At 42.9% G+C, this 23,833-nt stretch overlaps 1 protein-coding gene across 3 annotated transcripts in view; it reads left to right on the top strand.

The window, feature by feature from the left end:
- Positions 1-12,724, top strand: part of LOC137344437 (troponin T, cardiac muscle-like) — a 33,177-nt gene extending 20,453 nt beyond the window's left edge. For all 3 annotated transcript variants that reach the window (XM_068007403.1, XM_068007404.1, XM_068007405.1), the window contains 8 exons: positions 2,151-2,211; positions 2,888-3,004; positions 4,496-4,573; positions 4,659-4,772; positions 7,823-7,935; positions 8,675-8,765; positions 10,911-10,951; positions 11,615-12,724. In XM_068007403.1, coding sequence (XP_067863504.1) covers positions 2,158-2,211; positions 2,888-3,004; positions 4,496-4,573; positions 4,659-4,772; positions 7,823-7,935; positions 8,675-8,765; positions 10,911-10,951; positions 11,615-11,663 — 657 coding nt within the window. In that variant the 5' untranslated portion in view covers positions 2,151-2,157 and the 3' untranslated portion in view covers positions 11,664-12,724. The remainder of the gene's footprint in view (positions 1-2,150; positions 2,212-2,887; positions 3,005-4,495; positions 4,574-4,658; positions 4,773-7,822; positions 7,936-8,674; positions 8,766-10,910; positions 10,952-11,614) is intronic.
- The last annotated feature ends 11,109 nt before the right edge of the window (positions 12,725-23,833 follow it).

Genomic DNA, 23,833 nt, shown 5'->3' on the forward strand with positions numbered 1-23,833 from the left:
AAATGAAACAGAAAAGGGTGGCTTATGATAAATGTAAAGTCCATAACACAGTAAAGAACCAGGCTGAATACAGAAAGTACAGAGGAGATCTAAAAAAGGAAATAAGAGGGGCAAAGAGACTGTATAAGAATAGATTAGCGGCTAACATAAAAGGGAACCCAAAAGTCTTTTATAAACATATAAATAGTAAAAGGGTGGAACCAATTAGGGTCAAAAAGGAGATCTTCTTATGGAGGCAGAGTACATGGCTGAGGTACTAAATGAATACATTGCATCGGTCTTCACTAGAGAAGGGGATGCTGCCCTTGTAGCAGTAAAGGAGGAGGTAGTAGCGATATTGGATAGGCTAAAAATAGATAAGGAGGTGGTTCTTAAAATATTGTCGGTACTCAAAGTAGAAAAGACACCCGGTCCAGATGGGATGCATCCTAGGCTACTGAGGGAAATAAGGGTAGAAATTGCCTAGATTCAGGCCATAATCTTCCAATCCTCCTTAGATATGCGGATGGTGCCAGAGGACTGGAGGATTGCAAACGTTCAAAAAAGGGAGAGGGATAAACCTGGCAATTGCAGGCCAGTCAGCCTAATGTCTGTGGTGGGGAAATTTTGAGACAATAATCTGGGACAAAATAATTAGCACTTGGAAAAGTATGGGCTAATAAATGAAAGTCAGCAACAATTTCTAAAAGAAAAATCGTGCTTGACTAACTTGATAAAGTTCTTTGTTGAAGTAACAGACAGGGTTGACGAGGGTAGTACGGTTGATGTTATGTATATGGACTTTCAAAAGGCATTTGATAAAGTACCACATAATAGACTTGTAAGCAAAATTAAAGCCCATGGGATTAAAGGGACAATGGTAGAGTGGATACAAAATTGGCTAAGGGACAGAAAGCAGAGAATAGTGGTAAGCGGTTATTTTTCAGACTGGAGAGAAGTATATAATGGTATTCCCCAAGGGTCGGTATTGGGACCAGTGCTCTTTTTGATATATTTTAATGACCTGGATTTGGGTATTGAGGGTATAATTTCAAAGTTTGCAGATGACATGAAACTCGGAAATGTAATAAAGAATGTGGAAGATAGTAACAGACGTCAGGAGGACATAGACAGACGGGTGAAATGGGCAGACACATGGCAGATGAAATTTAATATAGAGAAGTGTGAAGTGATACATATTAGTCAGAAGAATGAAGAGAGGCAATATAAACTAAATGGTAAAATTTTAAAGGGGGTGCAGGAACAGAGAGATTGGGGGTGTATGTACACAAAACATTGAAGGTGACAGGACAAGTTGAGAAGTCTGTTAAAACAGCATATGGGATCCTGGGCTTTATTAATAGAGGCATAGAGTACAAAAGCAAGGAAGTTATGCTAAACCGTTATAAAACACTGGTTAGGCCGCAGCTGGAGTATTGTGTTCAATTCTGGGCATCAAAATTTAGGAAAGATGTCAAGGCTTTAGAGAGTGCAGAAGAGATTTACTAGAATGGTACCAGAGATGAGGGACTTCAGTTATGTGGAGAGACTGGAGAAGCTGGGGTTGTTCTCCTTAGAACAGAGATGGTTAAGGGGAGATTTGATAAAGGGGTTCAAAATCATGAACGGTTTTGACAGAATTAATAAGGAGAAACTGTATCCAGTGGCAGACGGGTCGGTAACCAAAGGACACAGATTTAAGGTGATCGGCAAAAGAACCAGAGGTGACATGAGGAAACGTTTTTTTACACAGCGAGTTGTAATGATCTGGAACGCACTGCCTGAGAAGGTGTTGGAAGTAGATTCAATAGTAACTGTCAAAAGGGAATTGGAGAAATATTTGAAGAGAAAAAAATTACAGGGCTATGGGGAAAGAGCCGGGGAATGAGACTAATTGGATAGCTCTTTCAAAGAGCCGGCAGAGGCCTCCTCCTATGCTGTACCTACTGTGATATGGCATTACCTTTTGGGCAGGTAACGGTCAATTGAAATGAGGGCCTATGGGAGTGATGTAAGGCGCTGAACGCAAGCAAAATATCCAGCATAAAAATCTAAACACTTGGCAGAGATACTGTCCCTTTTAAAATGTGATATTCTTAACAAGTAGTATCTGTGACTATATGAATAACAAATGTGATGTAATCCAGCTGAACTCTTTTTTGATTTTGTAGACTCTTCATGCCCAACCTTGTGCCACCTAAAATCCCTGATGGAGAAAGAGTCGACTTTGATGTAAGCATCCAAACTGTCAATGTCATTTTTTTTGAGTATATAACTTATCATTATATTTAATTTTTAAAGACTTTTTTCTTACCCATTATTTCACATTTGCTTTTGAAGCTATCATTCTGTGGGTGTCGACCACTCTCCTGTACCTCGTGGAAGTGGCCATTATTCATAGGAACAGGAGCAGGTCATTCAGCCCCTCGAGCTTGTTCTACCATTCAATCAGATCATGGCTGAACTGTACCTCGACTCCATTTACATGCCTTTGCTCCATATCCCTTGATACCCTTACCTAACAAAAATTTCAATTGACCCAGCATCCACAGTCTTGGGAAGTGCAGTTTGTGATTTCCACCACCCTTATGTGTGGCTGAGCTATTTAACTGTGGGGAGCATCACAACCAAGCCCGATTTTCTCCTTTCCCAGCGTTCATGCATGCGAGCTCCCAGCAGGAGTTTTTCCCTTGCTAACATGGAGTTCTGAGGCCAATTGTGGCATATATAATGCAGCCCTGGCTGAGACTAGCTAACTCAGAACAGACTGAAGAATGAATCTGGACCTTCCTCTATTACTCAGCTAGTCCCTGGATAAATGACTGAACCATATGGGTCTTTTAGTGTCAAAGATTTGGGAGTTAATCAAATGTGATGCAGCTCATCCATATGACCATCTATTTTGTAGGACATCCATCGGAAACGTATGGAGAAGGATCTTTTGGAATTGCAGACCTTAATTGTAGTGCATTTTGAGAACAGAAAGAAAGAAGAAGAGGAGTTAATTGATTTGAAAGAAAGAATTGTGAGTTTTTAGACTTTGAGTTGAAACTCTGTGAAGATTGTATCGGGTGTAAGTTCTGTGATGTGCCATCTGGGAACCTCTGCCGCTGACTCTGATGGATTTTCTGCGGTTGGGTGGGGGATTTTGCTGCTTTGCATACCAGTGGCAGGGATTGGTACTACCAGGTGCATGATTGGGGTGTCCAGTCACCAAAGGAGGTTGCAAACTATGGCAGAAGTATGCCGGGTTTGGAGGGGTATTGGGATTCCCTTGGAAAGCAGCCACCAGTGCCTCCTCATCCCCCTTTGTAAAGGGCACAACTTGAAAAAAATTCAGCTCTAGGCTTCAGGGCTGCAGACAATCCTGGACCCCAGGGGGCTCCACTAACATCATTCTGTAGTCCATAACTCCTGGTTTCACCTGCAGTATCAGCCACCAATGATCTACCCAGTTGCTGAGAGGCCAAGGAAACAGGAACTCCCTGTTTTGATAGTTCCCACCACTGGTTGCTCCTCCTCTGCTGATGGCCTTGTTTGGGGTTGGCAAAGAATCTGCCCCTTACATGGCCATCAAAGCCTGTGCAAGGCCAATACCTGGTGTACCTGAGTCCTGGCCTGATTTGCAGACTTTCTGCTGCACTTTTGTCAGATTTACAGCGTGCGTGTGTTGAAAGGGCCACTGATTTTTGGCCCCTTATTATTTAAAGGCATAAAACAATTTAAATCAGAAGGAGGGTATTATGTCTTGGCTGGGTGTTTGCGAGAAGAATTCAAAATTAGTCTCACTGCCCCATTTTCTTCAAATTTGCCACCAAATCTGTTCTTTTAGTATATTTAAATATTTCAAATTGTGATTATTGGAAAATAGAGGATTTGTGGTTATAGAATTTATAGCCCAGATAAATTTTAAAGAAAATTTAGCATTTAAGACAGTGGACAAGCAATCGAACATTTCAAACAGGAGGGGCCCAAAAATCCATAGTTACGCCAGAATCCCACCTGCCAGTGACCACCAGCTCTGACCCTGCCAGAGTATGCACGGTCACAATTCAAGCATTTACCAGTCCCTCGCTGCTGGAAATTCTAGTGCCCACTTGCCATCCGGCAAGGGGTGGTGCTTGATCACCCCCATAGAAACCTTTACACTGCTCCCTTTGGCCTCTAACCAGGGGGACTGATACTAAAAATGTCACAACATAAAACTGACCTTGATCTTTGGGGGTCCAGGCTACTTACCTGGCTTGCACCCTTCCCCAGTGGGACCACTTGCATCCTTCTTGCACCCCATCTGACTGAACTGGTATCCAGAACTGGTTTTACATTCATCTACAAAGACTGGCATGGTGATGGCCTATGTCCCTAATGGGATCTGAAATCAGTGATCCCTTTATCCTATACTTTTACAGTATTTGTATTTTAGTTCTAGCACAATCCTTGTGCATCAATCCCTTCAAGTCGAGTGAGAGGCACATACTAAGTTTTCTGATTAAATTCACATTTTCTTCAATGACAGGACCATCGTAGATCAGAAAGAGCAGAACAGCATAGGATTCACGCTGAGAAAGAGAAGGAACGTCAATCAAGGATTGCAGTAAGTAATGACCGTAGAAACATCTTCATTATACATTTAAAGAACTGCAGAAGGAACTGATATTTGTCTGCTTATATTATGATAGGAGGAAAGGGCCAGGAAAGAAGAGGAAGAATCAAGAAAGAGGTTAGAGGAAGAAGCTAAAAAGAAAAAAGCTTTGTCGAACATGTCCTTGCACTTTGGAGGCTACATGCAGAAGGTAACAATTAATTTTAGCTCATTACTTAAACGACTGATTCAAAAATTTCTTGGTTTGCCTAAATAAATCTTTTTATTAGTGTCTCTTAAGTTCGGACATATTCAGATGGACACATTTGTCTTTTAAAAGGTCAGCTATTCTTATTGTCACTTGATTAAACAGTTATCGTTGGATAAGTCTTACATGTAGCAGTTGAAACATGAACATAAAATACTTGATTAAAATCCTACAAAAATAGGTTTGTTCTGCAGAGGTGATTCATTCTAAACCGATCCAGAATAATTGATGTCTGTTAGAATGTGGAACTCGCTACCACAAGGCGAATAACATAGATGCGTTGAAGGGGAAGCCGGATAAACACATGAGGGAGAAAGGAATAGAAGGTTATGTTGATAGTGTTAGATGAAGAGGGGTGGGAGGAGGCTCGTGCGGAGCATAAACACTAACATGGACTAGTTGGGCCGAATGGCCTGTTTCTGTGCCGCACGTTCTATGTAAAAAGCTAGAACTTCAAATTTTCAACACATAGGCAGTGAGCCTTGGACTTTGTTTTTGTTGTATTTCACAGGTCAGGTTGGTCGCCAGATCAGACAAAATCTGACCTCTGACACAGTGGGGACGGTTTTCAATTTGGCTGCACATTGGGCAGGCATTGGGCAGAATGATATTACTGTCCGCTCAATGGCACCAGCGAGATGCTTGAACCATTTTCACGGTTGGGCTTCATTACAATACTTTCAGCGAGCTGCTTGCGTTCAGTGAGCACTGAAAGGCAGCTCGACAGTCTGGGTGTGTGGTAGAGGAAGGGGATCCAACAGCTCCTCCACCGATCCCAGCCAGGAGTAAGCCCTTAAAGGGAGGGAGGAGACAACCCCTGGGAGGAGGTGGGGGCACTAAGCAACTGGCAGGGAACTCGGACCTCAGATGTGACCTCCTGTTAATATGCCATTTAGATATATGTAGCATTGCACCTTAAAGATACTATAATGAGAGGTAATGTTTGATCCCTGCCATACGATTTTATGGTAAAAATTAAAAATATTAATCTGGGAAGGTAAATCAGCTATTTGAGCAGGTAAAACTTATTCAGGACTTGCTCAAAGACCATGCACTTAAAATTAACATTGAGGCCTACTTTGGACCACAAGTGGTCATGATTATTACCCGCAAACTTCATTGGAAACTTATATATCTACTTTGTGTAGAATGACTTTGGAGCACTGGGATATTGGAAAATAGCTCAAATAATGACGTGAAGAATGCAATCCACTCACTCCTCAGGAACCCAGTGCTCTCTGTAATTCTTTAGTTAATCTGTCAAGCACAATCTAATGCTTATGGTTGATCCAGCTTCCTGGACATTTTGTATATTTCATCTGCATAACACCAATCTGAAATGCAGCATGTGCTTGCTTATTCTACATGAATGAAAGAGAAGACAATATGGGGATATGGGATATAAAATGAGATGTATTAGGCAATATATAATTATTTAACAGCTGACTAAAGATACACAAAGGGATGTCGACATATATGTAGGGTTAATGAGTACATTCTGGATAGGAATATTTTTTGAACAGCATATTTGTGCAGATGTTGGTCCATTCATCAAATACTCTAGTGAAAAAAGTCAGTTGATTTATATTAACTTATTAAATTAGGGGGTTGCTCCTTTATGGGTTCAATCCTCCATTATTGAATTACTAAATATGAACAATTTAAACTGAATTTCGTTCCCATATTTTTAATCAAGTACCACAATTCTAAGTGCTGATTAAGGTTTTCATAAATAGATAAAAGATTGCTAACATGATTGTGCATAATTTCCTGTTACATTTCCTGTTGACAATTAACCAACCCAGTCCAGGAAGCAGCAGGAGTAGTTTTTACAGCCTGCTATGAGCAAATACAAAGCTATAGTCAGATATGGGTCAATGGCTTCAATTCTTGAACACCGCAGGACATGTTAGTTCCAATTAGTGGCAACAGGAATGATTGGATGAAGAGAATATATTGTTTGCTAAGGAGTGGGTTCATTAAGCAGACCCTACTTGATTAACTAAGTCGGTTTACACATTATGTGTTGAGTTTATTAGTATTAGAGTAATTTACATTCAGTTTGTGGATCCATTAAACTACTGGTAGACTCTTCAGAACTGTCACAAGCACACAACTAATGAAAAAAATGACCTTCACTCACAATTATTTATCCTCCAAAACAATTATTGTATGATTGGATATATGTTACATGAAGACTAATGAGAATTGTTTGAAAAAAATCCATATCAGGCCTCTTTTGGAAATCTCCTAGCAACTAGCCCAAGAGCAACATTGGCAGAAACTTGCACACAAGTTACAGTTTAGAAAAGAGATTTGAAAAAACGTAGCTTAAATACTATTTAAATAGAGAACAGTAGAGAGTGGGTAATTACCATAACATAACCAGTTATGTGACCTTTGGCATAATATACTTGTGTCTATCGGCATGACTGTTCCCTTACATGGGTCCTTTTACTTTCCTAGTTTCTACAATTTTCTCCCCTCCTCTCCTGAAGATATTGTCTCAAGGATCCTTAGGCAATGACCATTTACAGTACCTCAAGCCAATTGGCCATTCTTCATATGTGAGCCTAGACAGTAAGCGTCAGCTGGTTTTTTTTCACCATAGGCTTTATCACAGCCAAGTCAAATCATCTTCTGAGCTGATGTCCATGCTTGATAGCAACCCTGATGGGCACCCTGAATGATTGATTAATATTGCTTCCACCCTACCTCAGGCCAATTTATAGAGTCCCTTCTACTTAGACCAGACATCAAACCTGGTCTATATGGTTCAACTCCACCTTGCTACCTTTAATAACAGAACCACTAATGGAAGCATGAATCCCCCATTCACAGCATTCAGTTATTGGAGCCAGGTTGCAAATTATCAGGCTTTCAAAAAAGCCAAAGAAAGAATTAAAAATATGTATTTTTCAATTCTCCAATTTGATTAAACTACAGCAATGAATTATGGGGTAGTGTCAAGCTAACAACTTGATTTCTATTAGACTGACAGTCGCAAAGGTGGGAAGAAACAAACCGAAAGGGAAAAGAAAAAGAAGATCCTGACAGACAGACGCAAAAACCTAGACATCGACGATCTGAATGAGGATAAACTGAAGTAAGGAGAAAAGTACTTTATTGTTTATTTGCCCATTAATGTTCCATGTTCCCTTCCCTGAGACTGCATTCTTGCCATCCTTGATTGGGAGACAAGACAATCCACTCTATAGATGCTGTTCAGAGATGCTGCTCTTGCGTTAACCTATCAGCAGGAATACTTGAGTTATGCAGAAACAGACTTTCTTAAACAAGTTCCTTTCCTAAATAATGTGGTGAACTGCTGAACCCAACATCTGGGAAGCCCAAGTGTGATTGCCGACTCAGCTTGGGACTCAGAATCAATTGTTCGTATATAGCCTATGGTTGTCAGTTAAATACCACGGCCCTGAAATTCCGGGGGGATTCTACTGCTCTCCTGTTGTAAATCCAGAGGGAGGCTGGCAGAATCTCCAGGGAAGCAGCACTAATGGCAGTTTTCAACCGTTTATCCCATTTCCCTGATGATTTCTCCAGTCTCCCGCCAGAATTATAATGGGGGGACTGTAGTAGAACAATAGAAACCATAGAATTTCAGGTCCATGGCATTTAACTGATAACCATAGCTATCAAACATCATAGTTTCATCGTATGGTACAGCACAAAAGCTGGCCAATTGGCTCAAAGCTATATATGTATAACTTTGAACTCATCTGTTTTCCATGTCATAGATAACTTAGAAGTATTTTCATGAAGGACTTTGATAAGCTTTGGGTCAATATTTCAGGCATTGAACAAAGTTTATATTATTGTGTGAATAGGGAGAAAGCCAAGGAGCTGTGGCAGTGGATGTACCAATTGGAAGCAGAAAAATTTGACCTACAGGATAAAATGAAACGACAGAAATATGAGGTATGTAGAAATGTGAATATTTCTATTAGTTTAGGATTTTTATATTTCATTTCACCAGTTACATATGGTCATCATTACATTTCATTTTTTGATAAATTGTATGAACATCAAGATGTGAGATTCAGTGCTGGGGAATAGAGCATTTTTTCACTTGCCAGTCATGTATTGCATATCCCACATGCAGAATAAAACTTTCTCTGTTTTGTTTCAACAATGTGACTTAACCTCAGCTTCCACCCTCTCCCCCCAAAAAAAAACCACAATTACCATCTCTTATATCTTCATAAAAAAACAAGTCTATCTAAGACTTTAATAGTACTTCCATAACTGGGGAGAGTCCACTAACACATTCTTGTATTCTTGGATAGGTTACAAGATTGGCAATTTCTCTCTTAACTTTAACCGCCAATTTTTCTCTCTCGAAATGTTATTTATAAAACTTTGATGATTGGCGCTCCTCTAAGCTTCCTTCTAAATTGCAAATATGCTATTCCTATAAACGCTTCTGTCTCCCTGCATCTTCATTGTGTTAAAATAAGGATCATCAAAATCTCCTATTCTAAGCCATGCCATCCTTTCTCAGGACTTCAAAACTGAGGACTTCCTCCCTCTCTAATTATTTTCCTTCCTCTTAATATCTTCAAAACTTTATAACATCATCTAATCTCTACTTCCTGATTTCCCATGTCTTCTCTTTCCCTTTTTTAAAATCTTAGTGGTGGGCTATACTGTGGTCTTGGCCCTTTCTTAACTTATCAATAAAAATAATAATAGAAGCAACAGTTTGATTTTTTTCCATTCCAACCATTAACCATCCTTTTGGGTTCTGAATGATGTTGGTGATTTTGTGCCATTTTGTGAAAAATTATGGATTTAAGCCTGAGGCTTAATGTATTGAGGCTGATGTATTCCTTATCAATTTATAAAACAAGTCCCCTTTTCATACTTAAAGAAGAAATGGTGTTCTTTCCTTGCTCCCCAATTGTTTACGCTGATTTCTGCCCATTTTAAGTTCAGGCGTATTCTAATGAGATGGGGACAATACTTGGGCATAATTTGACATCGGCAAAATGGGTCCAGATTCGAGTGCATTTCGGGTCTAATTTCCGGGTTGTGCCAACAAGAGGAAATTCTGTTATTTCCTTATTTTCTCACTGTCATCAAGAGGGCCTTTGCAGTTCTATGTATGCCAGTCACTTCATACAACTGAAGCAGCATTTTCACTTAAACACCAATCAGGAATACTTGAAAGCCTAACAGTTAGTGGAAATTATAAGTGCATAGATAATATAAATACTTCTGACAGTTGTAGATTAGGGTTAATGCAAGTGCCAAGATAAAGTACATTTATTTGACCTTTAATAGTGTGAGTAGTGAGTATAGCATGGCTCCCTTAGTTAAATGTGTTAGCTGTTATCTTCGTTTTGAGATCCCATGGGAACGGATGCGATATTCAGACCCTTATCAAATCTGTGGATTTTCTTTCACAAAACTACTGTTATGCTGTAAGATTAATCTGATATATTTTCCTTTCTCTTCCAGCGACAGATAAAAAAATTAAAGCATTCCTGTATTTCACTGTGCACACTCCAGGCAGGAATGAATAAGCCTTTCAGTTATTTTCCCTTATATACCCCAAATTTTCCTCCTGTTTTGGGGCATATTTGTGGTGCTTCTTTTGGTTTCACTATGTTGCTGCTCCCAGTTTTGAAGTCACTGGCCTTTCCCTTTAAGCTGCTGCAACCATTTAAACACTGCAGCAGCACCAGTTTCATCCCTAGTGAGCTCTCAATAGGTAATAATGCTGGGAGCCTACACTGATATGGTAATGAACTAGAGGAAGGAAAATACAGGGGGTTGCAGCGAAGTGCCACTGGCGGCTAGCAGTCCTCGTTACATACACTTCCAGTGGAAGTACCAACTCGGATGATAGCCTAGGCTTCATTTTCAAAATACTTTCTACACTGTGCTCTTCATTGAGCATAATGTTAATTAGTGATGATCAACCGTAACACAGAAAGCTCCTGGAATTAGGACAGTTGCTTTCATCCTTATTCAATTAAATCCAGTGTATCTCACCCATCCAGGGTTTCTCCCTTACTTGCGCTATTAGACTAAAACTCTTAATTCCTTATTGTTTTACAGATTAATGTACTTCGGAATCGAGTCAGTGATCACCAGAAGGTGTAAGTATTTAACATTCATAATGTTACCTTCACCAGGTCAGTAATGAACCCCTCCATTTAACTTATTAGACTAATTTCATCACAGTTTCTGGGCTTGTAATAGTTTTTTGCTTTTCTTTCACCTGTTCCATGCTGTTTCAAATTACGCCAAATGACTTTAGAGTTTATCTAATAGTCCATCCAAATAGTCTTTCAGCTAATAGTAATTGATTGACATTTATCCTGATTGCTTCATCTAATTTTGTTTGTAGCTATGCATTAATTTGGTGTATAAATTCTGATTCTTCACATTATCAGTAGTGGAATATTCTTCTCAGATTTCTAATTTATTATTAGCTTTCCCCCATTTTCATCATATTTGCGACTTTTCACTCTCTTACTTTCTCTGCCGTGAGCCTCTTACTGAATGATTGATTGAAATGTCAATGCCTCCAGACGAATAGCATTGATGCATTTAAAGGGAAGCTAGATAAGTACATGAGGGAGAAAGGAATAGAAGGCTATGCTGATAGGGTGAGATGAAGAGAAGTGGGAGGAGGCTTGTCTGGAGCATTAACACTGGCATAGACCAGTTGAGCTGAATGACCTTTCTTGTGCTATAAATTCTATGTAATTTTAAGTGAAAAAATGCAGCAATAACCAGTCATTATTTGCCCACTTTAGTTCAAAAGGAGTCCGTGGCAAAGGGAAAGTAGCAGGCCGATGGAAATAAGCAAATTGTGGAGGCATCGAGTCCTGTGAAATTAGGGAGAAATGAGTTCCATCAACATCTGTCAAACCATCCTGTAGTCTCAACATCAAATGTACTAACGTCATCAATCAACGCGTATCGTTCATAGTCCAATTCCTTATCTGTAGAATCTTCTAGAGAGCACCCTAAGTTGACTATTGTAGTTTTCATGTCTTTCAACATTTTAATATCTTTAACAATGAAAACTCTTGTTATATTCTTAACTGTCACAGCGATATTTCTTTCTTTGCAATTCAAAGCTGCTGAGGTTCTTCATGCCTGCTGTTTCTTTGTAGTGAATACAATCTGCTAGTATAATCAAGATTTTACAAAGGTTAAAAAATTCATCACTACAAACCATAGTTATACATCTTACCTGCTGGTGGGGGAGCTATTTCAGTATTACTGCAGTGTATTATGCTATAATGTGGACTGAGCTGATAACTGGAGGCGTTTGAACACTTCTAACAATTTGTAAAGAATGTTTTGCAAAGAATGCCTTATTATTGTAATTTTAGAGCTAGCGGTTCTGCAGAAAAAAATAACAATTTACCACAATTACAAAGAACAGCAATCATTTGAGCTTTGTACATGCTGAATTCTAGTTTACAATATTTAGCCTATGTAATGAGCCAAAATCCCACGTGTTGCAGATGTGATAGCATATGATGGAAACTGCAAGTTTCAAGAAAGTATTCACGAGGAACACGCAATAAAACCAGACATATAATGGTTAAAATGGCTAAGCTGATTGCCCAGAGCATGTGCCACTATCAATCACACGATACAACGAACCTCTGAATAAATGAGGCTTGATTGAAGAGTGACAAAGATGAAAGGATTATGTGAAGATGTGTCTGTTACTGTATGTCTGGTTATGATTTATTCTAATTGTGACACATGTTTTTTAACTGCTGAAAGCTTTTTTATAGTCTATGAAAATGAGCTGTAGCTGCTTTGTGATGTCACTGATATCCTAGCTGTGGAAATATGAGTTTGATGTTTTCCCATATGTATTATACAATAAACTCCATTTATACTCATTTCAGATGTTTAATCCGTTCTTTCTTTCCACTGTATCTGTAAAGCTGAAATTGAACACTGATTCATTAATTTTAACATTATTTTACCTTTTTATTGTTAGGGCTATAATCCCAGTTTCTATACCTTAAATTTCCATTCACAAAATACATGCCTCAGCGAGGTGTAAAAGACAATTTATATACATCTACATACATTAAAACACCAGCTGGAATATATCCATTGAAAATTAAATGATCACTATTTAGAGATGAAATATATTTTTAACTGTGGAAAATGTTACAGTCCGAATATTAAATTCCGAAAGAAAACTGATTCATTACTGCTTAGTGTACGTGTTGTGAAAACCACAAAGTGGCCCAGTTGCATAGTTCCATTGGTTATGTTATAAAGCACAGTTGCTGTGGTGCATGATGGACTGTTGTGACGTATAATTACATTTTATATCATCTAAAGCAATTGTTTTTGATATTTGCAAAATCGTATTACTTAAGGCTAGTTACCAACTGTGAGAACAAATGCTTGTGCTCTGTACTTGTAACAGGATGACTTTTTTGTCATGCCATAATTATGATATTCATGCTAACCAAGTAAATTAGCTTTGATTAATAAATCTGTTGAGACAAAATGAGTAAGTGTTGTCCTAAAAGATACTGTGGGTCTGTTGTGGTTGTTTCTGGGTCCGAACTAGGATTACAGCTGAGAGCTGGACTCTCATGATCCGACATTATGGGCTATAAATTGGGCCACATAGCGCCCATTTTATAGGCACTACACGGCCTCTTAAGGACCCAAAATGGCGTCCGGAATGCACGTGCATGTTTCTAGCGTGATGTGCACCCAGCAGCATCTTGGGAAAGGCGTTTGCACACGTGCAGATAACGAAAGCCAGCACCATGTAAAGTAGGGAGAATAGGTGGTAGGTCAGTGTGCAACGCTGATTTAAAGGGACAGATGCAATTTTGGAACTTAACGCTCCAGCTAATGTACTGTCTTAACTACGCACAGCTGAACAGGTCATAGGCAGCCTGGAGGACTTCCCCACCAGCACTATTTAAAGGGATCATGCAGGTGTTGCAGAATAGTTGCTGGATTATTGCTTCTGGCTGCTGGTACAATTGTATTTGTTTGTTGAAGCTTCCCATACTTGGAGAAAGTTGCAATATTATATAGAAAGCGATCTGGTAGGTCCTGCATTATTGTTGGTGGCATTTAAAACAGTGTGCTGAACAAGGTTTTGCCAACCATGGATGGCTTGCTTGGGCTCACGCTGGGCATTGAACACGACTGGAAGATGCAGAGAGGCCACGCAGAGCAGGTCAAGTTATGAGGAGAGGGAGGAGGAGGAGGCACAGGGCACTGAGCAGGAGGCCATATCCGATGAGGGCCTTCAGGAACCAATCCTCTTACCTCAACCTGAGTGAAGATCAGTGTATCCGACGGCTGCGTTTCATGAAAGAGGTCGTGACGGAGATATGTCAACTGCTGCAGCCACAACTGCAGCCTCCGAGCAGGGCAAGGACAGCATTGCCTTTGGCTGTGAAGGTAACCGTGACGCTGAAATTTTACGGCTCTTGACCCTTTTAGGCTGCTGCTGGTGATATAACAAAGGAACATAGGAACATAAGAAATAGGAGCAGGAGTAGGCCATTTGGCCCCCTCGAGCCTGTTCCGCCATTCAATAAGATCATGGCTGATCTTCGACCTCAACTCCATTTTCATGTCCGATCCACCGAAACATGCAACATCTCGCAGTTTGAAGTGCACTGCTGCATAAGGGAGGTCACTGAGGCACTGTACGAGCTGCACAATGGATTCACAATGTTCCCTCTTGATGGAAAGCAGCAGAATGAGAAAGCACAAGGGTTTGCTCACTTTGCAGGCTTCCTCATGGTGCAGGGTGCCATTGACTGCACGCATATTGCCATGCGTGCTCCACATCTAAATTCAGCCATCTTCTTGAACAGAAATGGGTTCCACTCCCTCAATGTGCAGCTGGTGTGCAACCACACATAGCGCATCAGGTGCAGGTCAATGCCCGCTACACTGGCAGCAGTCATGACGCCTTCATTATGCGGCAGTTCAATATCCCACTTATCTTTCAACTGGCACGGCAAGTCAAAGGCTGGCTACTGGATGACAAGGGCTATCCCGTCACGCGGTGGTTCATGACTCAGGTCAGGAATGCACGTACACGTGCAGAGCAGGCCTACAATGAGAGCCATGCGGCCACACGAAACGTCATCGAGCACAACGTAGGCGTCCCAAAGCAATGCTTCCGCTGCCTGGACCGTTGTGCAAGAGCCCTGCAATACTCAGCTGAGTGGGTGTCAAGATTCGTCATTGTATGTTGCATGCTGCAAAACCTCGCCCTTATGAGAGGACAGCCCTTGCCACCGCCTATCAGGCAAGACCCTGAGCCAGAGGCAGAGGAAGAGGAGGAAGGAGAGGAGGAGGAGGAGACAGAGGGGTAAGTGGAGGAAGAGGCAAGGTGGCAACAAGGTCCACACGCCCTGTCTGCCAGAGCTCTGCGTGCCCACCTTATTCATGAGCGATATCAGTAACCTCAATGACACCTCCCAAGTCACCAACAGTCCTACAATCCTCACCTTTCCTCTCCCACATGACCATCAAATCATCCTCCTCATGATTACACATTGCTTCCTCCCGCAGCTCATCGCATAAATAAAAATCACCACCAACTGCGACATCAAATAAAATTTATAAACCAACGCGTGATATCATGTATACAACATTACACTATTCAACCTTATGCATTCCCTTAGTGCCTGTTGTTCGTGTGCACGGGGCAGCGCCTCAGTAATCCTAGTGATCTGCTGGCGAACAGATTGCTGGACTACTGTGATGCCCTAAAGTCCCATTCCACAGTGGTACCCAGAGGCACGATAGCAGCAGTCTTAGCCTATAACGCAGCAGTCTGAGCTTCCAAAGCAGCAATCTGAGCTTCCAAAGCAGCAGTCTGAGCTCTAAATGAAGCATGCAAGCCTTTGGTGGCATCTGTTTGTGCTTCAATGGAAGCTGAGACGTCGGTCATCAGATGCTGCACAATGGTGGATTCCACTGATGTGTTGATGGAGGGGACCACCCATTCCACGTGGGAAAGGATGGGCTCAAGCTCTGCGTAAAGCCCTGTGCCAAGTTGGAGCTGGAATTCTCCATGCCCCTTGACATTAGTGCGCAGGCTTTCTGGCAGGCTTTCCAGCACATCAGGCATTTGGTGGTGTACGCCCATCAGCCTTCTTCTGTAGCCTGGCCCATCTAAGTCATCATCTGACTCTTCGGCAGCAGAACTAGTGTGCGATCTTACCCTCCGGCGAGCTGGCACCTGTGGTATCTTTTCCTCCGCCCTGGCTCCTGCGCACTTGTGCCCAGTATCTCACCACGTGCAGATCCCTCCTCTAACCTCGCCTCTACATTACTTGCAGTGTAATTCTCTGAGCTGGTGGATGCGAGTATCAGATCAAGTGACAGCGTGGCTTCATTATCACTGTCTTCCTCCTCCTTCTCGGTCAGTGCTGACTCCAGTTCTTGGGTATCTGCAATATCAAAAGAGAGACGGGTTGAGTTGTGGAATGGGGAGAGGAGAAAGTAAGACGTGCGCGCTAACACCATCTGTAACACGTGAGTTGGAAAAGACTGTGGGATGAGGGAGATGTGGGAATCGAAAAGGAGGATTAGGTACGCAGGGATCTCATCGTTGGTACCTCCAACGCCGCCAGTGGCTACCACCGCAGCAATGGCCCACGCAATGATGCGCAGCACGGTCTCCTCCATGGGGGTGAGCACGTGTAGGCATGTCTGTCCTCCCTCAGGTCTCTCCTGCTCCTGTTATGCGCCATCTTCTCCTGCAAAACAGAGGGAAATGTGTCAGTGAGTGTCCTGCAAGATGTTTGGGTTATGTGCCTGTCATGGTTGAATAGCTGCCAGTGTGTATGACCTGTGAGTTGTGGGTGTGTGGATTACAAGAATGGTACTATGTGAGGGTGAGATGCAGCATCCAAAGTGCAGTGTTGCGTACGGATGGGCAGCGTTTGTTGGTGGATGGGTGATGGGGCGTGTCGTGCATGGAGCAGTGGTGCAGTTGGTAGGATGTGCCATCCACTTGACACTTGAATTCACTCACCTTGACCACTCATGTCAAATCATTGAACTTTTTCCTGCACTGCTTCCATGTGCGCGGTACAATGCTCCTGATGTTCACTTCCAGCGGCACTTCCTCCCACTGCCTCCGCAATTGGTGTCTGGAGGATCTCCTGCCACCCTGCGGGGACAGGATGCCCCCCCGCCGTGTGTCCACCTCCTCCACCAAGTCCTCCAGTGCATCATCGGAGAACCTCGGTGCATGCTATCTTGCAGGTCCAGCCATTACACTTGTCTTCCACCACCAATTGCATTGACAATGCACCTCCCCTTTAAGAGGTGCAGGCTGTCTTTAAGTAAAGCTGGCCATGCCCCATATCGGGTCCCCTGCTGGTGCGTGCAGCCACTCAACAGCACAGGTAGCACTGGCTGCACGTAGCAATCATGGCACTGAACCAGCAGCACGAATCTCACGTGCTGCCTGCATCTCACTAACCGGGCGCAGGTTAATCGCACACTGCGAGCCCCACACCCCAATTCAGGGGTTATCCAATTTAACCCCCAATAAGCGGTAAAAAGTTGTTTGTGCCCAAAAACAGGATCCTTGGTCCTCGTTACCAATGAACTGGTCCTCATTACCAATGAACCGGTGAGCGGTGGACACCTAATGGACATCCCTAGGCAGCTCGCCGAAGAGGCCACGAAGATTGGGTCATTGCATTGCTGGCAGCGCCGCTCAGGTAGTTCCTTAAAAATCTGGGAGGCAGGTGACGGTGATGGTGGCAATCAGGGAAGGTGATGGCAGCAGCTCGTAGTTCTAATGTGGGGTCAGGAGCAGCACTGATGCAAGTCGTCCAGAAAGATGAAGCAATACTGCAAAGTGAAGGCACTACCAGTGAGACAGTGCTGGCACACATATGCAAGTCAATAACAGAAGGGACACACAAACAGAGAAGCACATCACCACACAGAGAGACATATACTGATAGATTAGTAGAGGTGTACTATAATCGGACTTCCTGTGAGCAATTCCAGTAGCTTGTAAGAACATAAGATTACAGGAATGAGAAAAAAGCACTGTGGCCTTCTACCATTCAGCTACTGTTTCAAGGCCCACTCTGACCATTTATCATTTTTTTCCTACAATAAATATATTTGTTTTCCATAACTATAATATGGTGGGTTAAAATACAAAATATTATAGTAAGAATAGCTTTAGAGGAAAGTACATATGCTTCTAAAATTTGGAGCCCCAGCTCTAGTCATGGCTGGGGTGACACATCAAACTGGCTTTTTGTCTAATATTAGTGAGCAGTAGGTTGACAGTAGTAACAATGACGTATGTTCTTAGCAACCCATTTACTTACTTCCTCCAGCTCTCTGCCATTATCACTTGCCACTGGAGAAACTTAGGAAGGACGGTGGTGGATACGATGTGAATTTACCGTCCAACTCCTTGGTTGCCATTCTGTGGAAGAACCACAGCCCAGTAATCAATAGTCACTCTACAAATCAAATTTGCTGGTCACACAAAACCATTCTGATCAGAACCTGTTGCTTGGATTTCACAGTAAATGAGTAACGACTAATACCACAACAATTCGTGGTAGTGGTCGTCAATATCCTCTCAAATCTTCAACGATTAGTCACTGGGATTCATCGTTTGATGAAGCAGGGTTACATGTTGTGGGCCATATCTATGAACTTCAAGTGTGAACTCCCTGCTCGGAGCGTGGGATCGCTGCATTTACTCATTTATTTTGTTGCACCCTTTGGCTACTGTCTCTCAGCGATGCTTTAACAAGGGTTTGACTGACTTAAGTAATTATGACCTGAGGAAAAACAACTATTAGGGATGAGTCAAGTGCAATTGAATATAATCAGAGAGCAAGTTATTATCTTAAAGGCGAGAAACTGGAAAGTACTGCAGTACAAAGTGATCTGGGGGGTCCTAGTGCAAGAAGATCAAAGAGTTAGTATGCAGGTGCAGCAGGTGATCAAGAAGGCCAACGGAATGTTGGCTTTTATTGCTCGGGGGATAGAATATAAAAACAGGGAGGTATTGCTGCAGTTATATAAGGTATTGGTGAGACCGCACCTGGAATACTGCATACATTTTTGGCCTCCATACTTAAGAAAAGACATACTTGCTCTCGAGGCAGTACAAAGAAGGTTCACTCGGTTAATCCCGGGGATGAGGGGGTGGACATATGAGGAGAGGTTGAGTAGATTGGGACTCTACTCATTGGAGTTCAGAAGAATGAGAGGCGATCTTATTGAAACATATAAGATTGTGAAGGGGCTTGATCGGGTGGATGCAGTGAGGATGTTCCCAAGGATGGGTGAAACTAGAACTAGGGGGCATAATCTTAGAATAAGGGGCTGCTCTTTCAAAACTGAGATGAGGAGAAACTTCTTCACTCAGAGGGTAGTAGGTCTGTGGAATTTGCTGCCCCAGGAAGCTGTGGAAGCTACATCATTAAATAAATTTAAAACAGAAATCGACAGTTTCCTAGAAGTAAAGGGAATTAGGGGTTACGGGGAGCGGGCAAGAAATTGGGCATGAATTTAGATTTGAGGTTAGGATCAGATCAACCATGATCTTATTGAATGGCGGAGCAGGCTCGAGGGGCCGATTGGCCTACTCCTGCTCCTATTTCTTATGTTCTTATGTTCTTATAAACAAGTTGAACATCTACTGAATTTTATTTTGCAAATCCAAACCGGAGTGTAACAAAGCCATATCTAGCATTGACCCAACTGAACTCTAAACATTCAGGCAGGTTAAATTTGTGTCCTCATTCATTCTGGCATTAAGTAATAAAGTTCTCTTTTTCTGTCAAGTAAGTGAAAATTGTGCTTTGCTTTTCGTCGAGAGTGCCTGAGCTCAGACAGTGATTGTACTGCTGTACTGACCACCTGAGGGAGCTCGGGTAAGAAGAACAAACTTGCTTTTATATAAAAACAGTAAATGCTGGAAACACTCCACAGATGTTGCCTGACCTGCTGAGAGAGAAACAGAGTTAAAATTTCAGGTTGTGATCTTTCATCAGAACCCTCCTTTTATGTAATGCCTTTCATGCCTACATGTTGTAACAAAGCATCTCCATATTTTTTGGATATGCAGTCACTGTTGTTGTTACTATAGGTAAAGAATATAAAAAAGCAAAGTCCCCAAATTCCCCTCTTCTCGAGCCAGACAAGTCATGCTCTTTGGACGAATGGGGGAGGAATTTGGAGTGAGGCCTAGTTACACTGGGCCTCCACACCATTTTTGATGTTGCTAAATTCTGCTGGAAGTGGGGTGAGTACATTTTGTGCCCATCCCTTTCCAATGAGATGTAAATGGAAGAGGAGGGACTAGCAGAATTACATTATTTGCCCTTTTCTATCTGCTTGCAAGAGAAGGCTACACAAAAAAGTCAGCAGCGTATGCTGACTCGAGGTGATGTATCTCATCTGACACCACTGACTCCTTATTAAGAGAGGGCAATGGAGAGTCTGAGCCTAGAGGCAATAAAAGGATTGGGTGGGGAGAGTGTTCAGAAGCCGCTCTCAAACCTATGACTTGTATCATCCTTTGTTTCTTTTCTTTTTCTCTTTACTTATCGTTCCCTCGTGTACAGACATGCAGGGCATTGAAGTAGCATGAAAGGCTAGAATATCTTGCCATATAAGCGGTATTTCAAGTAGCGTTTAACTGCTTTATTTTAAAATATATCTTCTGCTCCTCCAGGTGACTAAGAGCAAGAGGTGGCAGAGCCCAGTCTCCAGTCTCAACTGGGCACCTCACAACACCCAGCATCACTCACATCTACAGTGATGTGGAGATGCCGGTGATGGACTGGGGTTGACAATTGTAAACAATTTTACAACACCAAGTTATAGTCCAGCGATTTTATTTTAAATTCACAAGCTTTCGGAGATTTTCTCCTTCCTCAGGCAAATGTTTCAAGATCTCCTTGAAGCCTACGCATTTATACATATTGAACAATAATACATGGTGTTTACAGACTGCCCCTGCAACTGCCCGTTGCCAAGGCAATCACCGTGTTCAGACAGAGAGGTGTTACCTGCAGAACCTCCGAATACACATTCAACAAAAAAACAAACAGGAAAAAAAACAGAGAAAAAAAAAAACACAGAGAGAGGCAGAAACATCCGGAAGGCAGAGAGAGCCAGCAAATGACCCATTATATTAAAAACAGATAACATTTGTTCGCTGGTGGGGTAACGTGTAGCGTGACATGAACCCAAGATCCCGGTTGAGGCCGTCCTCATGGGTGCGGAACTTGGCTATCAATTTCTGCTCGACGATTTTGCGTTGTCGTGTGTCTCGAAGGCCGCCTTGGAGTACGCTTACCCGAAGGTCGGTGGATGAATGTCCATGACTGCTGAAGTGTTCCCCGACTGGGAGGGAACCCTCCTGTTTGGCGATTGTTGCGCGGTGTCCGTTCATCCGTTGTCGCAGCGTCTGCATGGTCTCGCCAATGTACCATGCTCTGGGGCATCTACAGTGACAGTGACAAACACCAGACATCCACATCAACAACAACGGCAACAGCTTGCTTTTATATAGTGCCTTTAACGTAGTAAAACGTCCTAAGGTGCTTCACAAGAGCGTTATCAAACAAAATTTGACACCAAGCCACTTAAGGAGAAATTAGGACAGGTGACCAAAAGCTTGGTCAAAGAGGTAGGATTTAAGGAGTGTCTTAAAGGAGGAGAAGGAGGTAGAGAGGCAGAGGGGTTTAGGAAGGGAATTGCAGAGCTTAGGGCCTAGGCAGCTGAAGGCACAGCTGCAAATGGTGGGGCGATTAAAATCGGGGATGTGCAAGAGGCAAGAATTGGAGGAGCGCAGAGATCTTGGAGGGTTGTAGGGTTGGAGGAAGTTACAGAGACAGGGAGGGGCAAGGCCATGGAGGGATTTGAAAACAAGGATGAGGATTTTAAAATCGAGGACTGGGAGCTAATGTAGGTCAGCGAGCACAGGGGTGATGGTGTGAGTTAGGATACAGGTAGCAGAGTTTTGGATGAGCTCAAGTTTATGGAGGGTGAAAGATGGGAGGCCGGCCAGGAGAGCATTGGAATAGTCAGGTCTAGAGGTAACAAAGGCATGGATGAGGATTTCAGCAACAGATGAGCTGAGGCAGGAGCGGAGACGGGCAATGTTACGGAGGTGGAAGTAGGCGGTCTTGGTGATGGAGCGGATATGTATTCAGAAACTCATCTCAGGGTCAAATAGGATGCCAAGTTTGCAAACGGTCTAGTTTAGCCTCAGACAGTGGCCAGGGAGACAGATGGAGTTGGTGGCTAGGGAACGGAGTTTGTGGCAGGGACCAAATACAATGGCTTCGGTCTTCCCAATATTTAGTTGGAGGAAATTTATGCTCATCCAGTATTAGATGTCGGACAAGCAGTGTGACAAATGAGAGACAATGGAGGGGTCAGTAACGGAGTTACAGGATGGAATAGTACGGATAGAATTGGAGGCGCTGGTAGAAGGCAGCTCAAGTGTTCCTTTTTGTCCAGGGATTCAGACCTTAGAGAGCCTCTTTATCAACACAGTTTGAAAACTCAGCATCAGCAGTTCATGTAGTTATTTTAGAGTGCACCAAGTAACCTGATGATTTGGGGAGTCTGTGGTGGAGTCCACAATCCATGTCTGTGCAGTGTTGGATGACTGCCTGATCAAACTGCAGACCACCATGGAGAGCAAGACCACTCCAGGGACTTGTGCAGCAGAACCACCCCCCTCCTTAGCTCGAGCTTCTGAGCTCAAGCATAGCTTCCATTACAATGGGAATTCGGGAAAATAGGCACCAATATGCAACGATCTATTTTGTCTGGCTTCGCCATGTTTGGGAAATTGGATTGAGACAATCATAATATCGGGCTTCAACAACTTCATTGCTGCCAAACATTCTGTTCTCACACACGACTCCCTGGCCATACTCAGGGAATTATCAGCAGCAGAAGAATGTTAATTGCTGGCACAGTTGACCGAGATATCTCTCAGGATCAAGTCACATCTATATCAAACAACTCAAATGACTACAAATGTGTCAGATAACATACAGGCCCAGGCAGCTACTGCATCAATACTTGTGGGGCGCTAAATTGGGCTGTGTAGCACCCGTTGTTTCAGCGCTACCGGCCTCTCTGACATCCAAGACGACGTTTCCAGCGTGACGTGCGCTGGACGCCATCTTGGTTTAGGAGCTAGCGCATGCGCAAATACCGAACGCTGGAAGCATGTAAAATAGGGATAAAAACCCATGCAATCAGTGTGCAATGCTGGACCTTAACGCTCAATTCAACACACAGTCTTAACCCCAAGCATCTGAACGTGTCTTACAGTGCCTGGAGGACCTCCACCAGTGCTATTTAAAGGGGCCATGCAGCTGTTGCAGGTTAATTGCTGGATTATTGCTTCTGGCTGCTGGTGGAGTAGGAAATGTTTTTTGAAGCTCCCTATTATTACTGAGAGTTCCTAGAATACATTTGAGAGTGGTTTGGCAGATACTGCCTTGTGGTTCGGAAAGTTACAACCATGGTTGCACAACATTCCTGGAAACCGTGGGCGGTCTGCTAGGGCTCCCGTTGGGCATTGGACATGACTGGGAGCATGCAGAGAGGCCACGCATAGCAGGTCAAGTTGTGAGGAGACGGAGGATGAGGAGGCAGAGTACTGAGCAGGAGGCCCTGCCCAATGAGGGCCTTCCGGGACCAATTCTCTTACCTCAAAATGACCGAGGAGGATTGCATCTGACGCCTGAGGTTCACCAAGGAAGCCGTGACCGAGATATGTCAACTGGTGCGGCCACAACTGCAGCCTCAGAGCAGGGCGAGGACAGCATTGCCTGTGGCTGTAAAGGTCACCGTGGCGCTGAATTCCTACGGCTCAGGATCATTTCAGGCCTCTGCTGGCGACATGTGCAACATCTCACAATATGCAGTGTCCCGCTGCATAAGGGAGGTCACAGACGCACTGTACCAGGTGAGGAACA

The sequence above is a fragment of the Heptranchias perlo genome, chromosome 27 (genome assembly GCF_035084215.1).
Source record: "Heptranchias perlo isolate sHepPer1 chromosome 27, sHepPer1.hap1, whole genome shotgun sequence".
NCBI classification, from domain to species: domain Eukaryota; kingdom Metazoa; phylum Chordata; class Chondrichthyes; order Hexanchiformes; family Hexanchidae; genus Heptranchias; species Heptranchias perlo.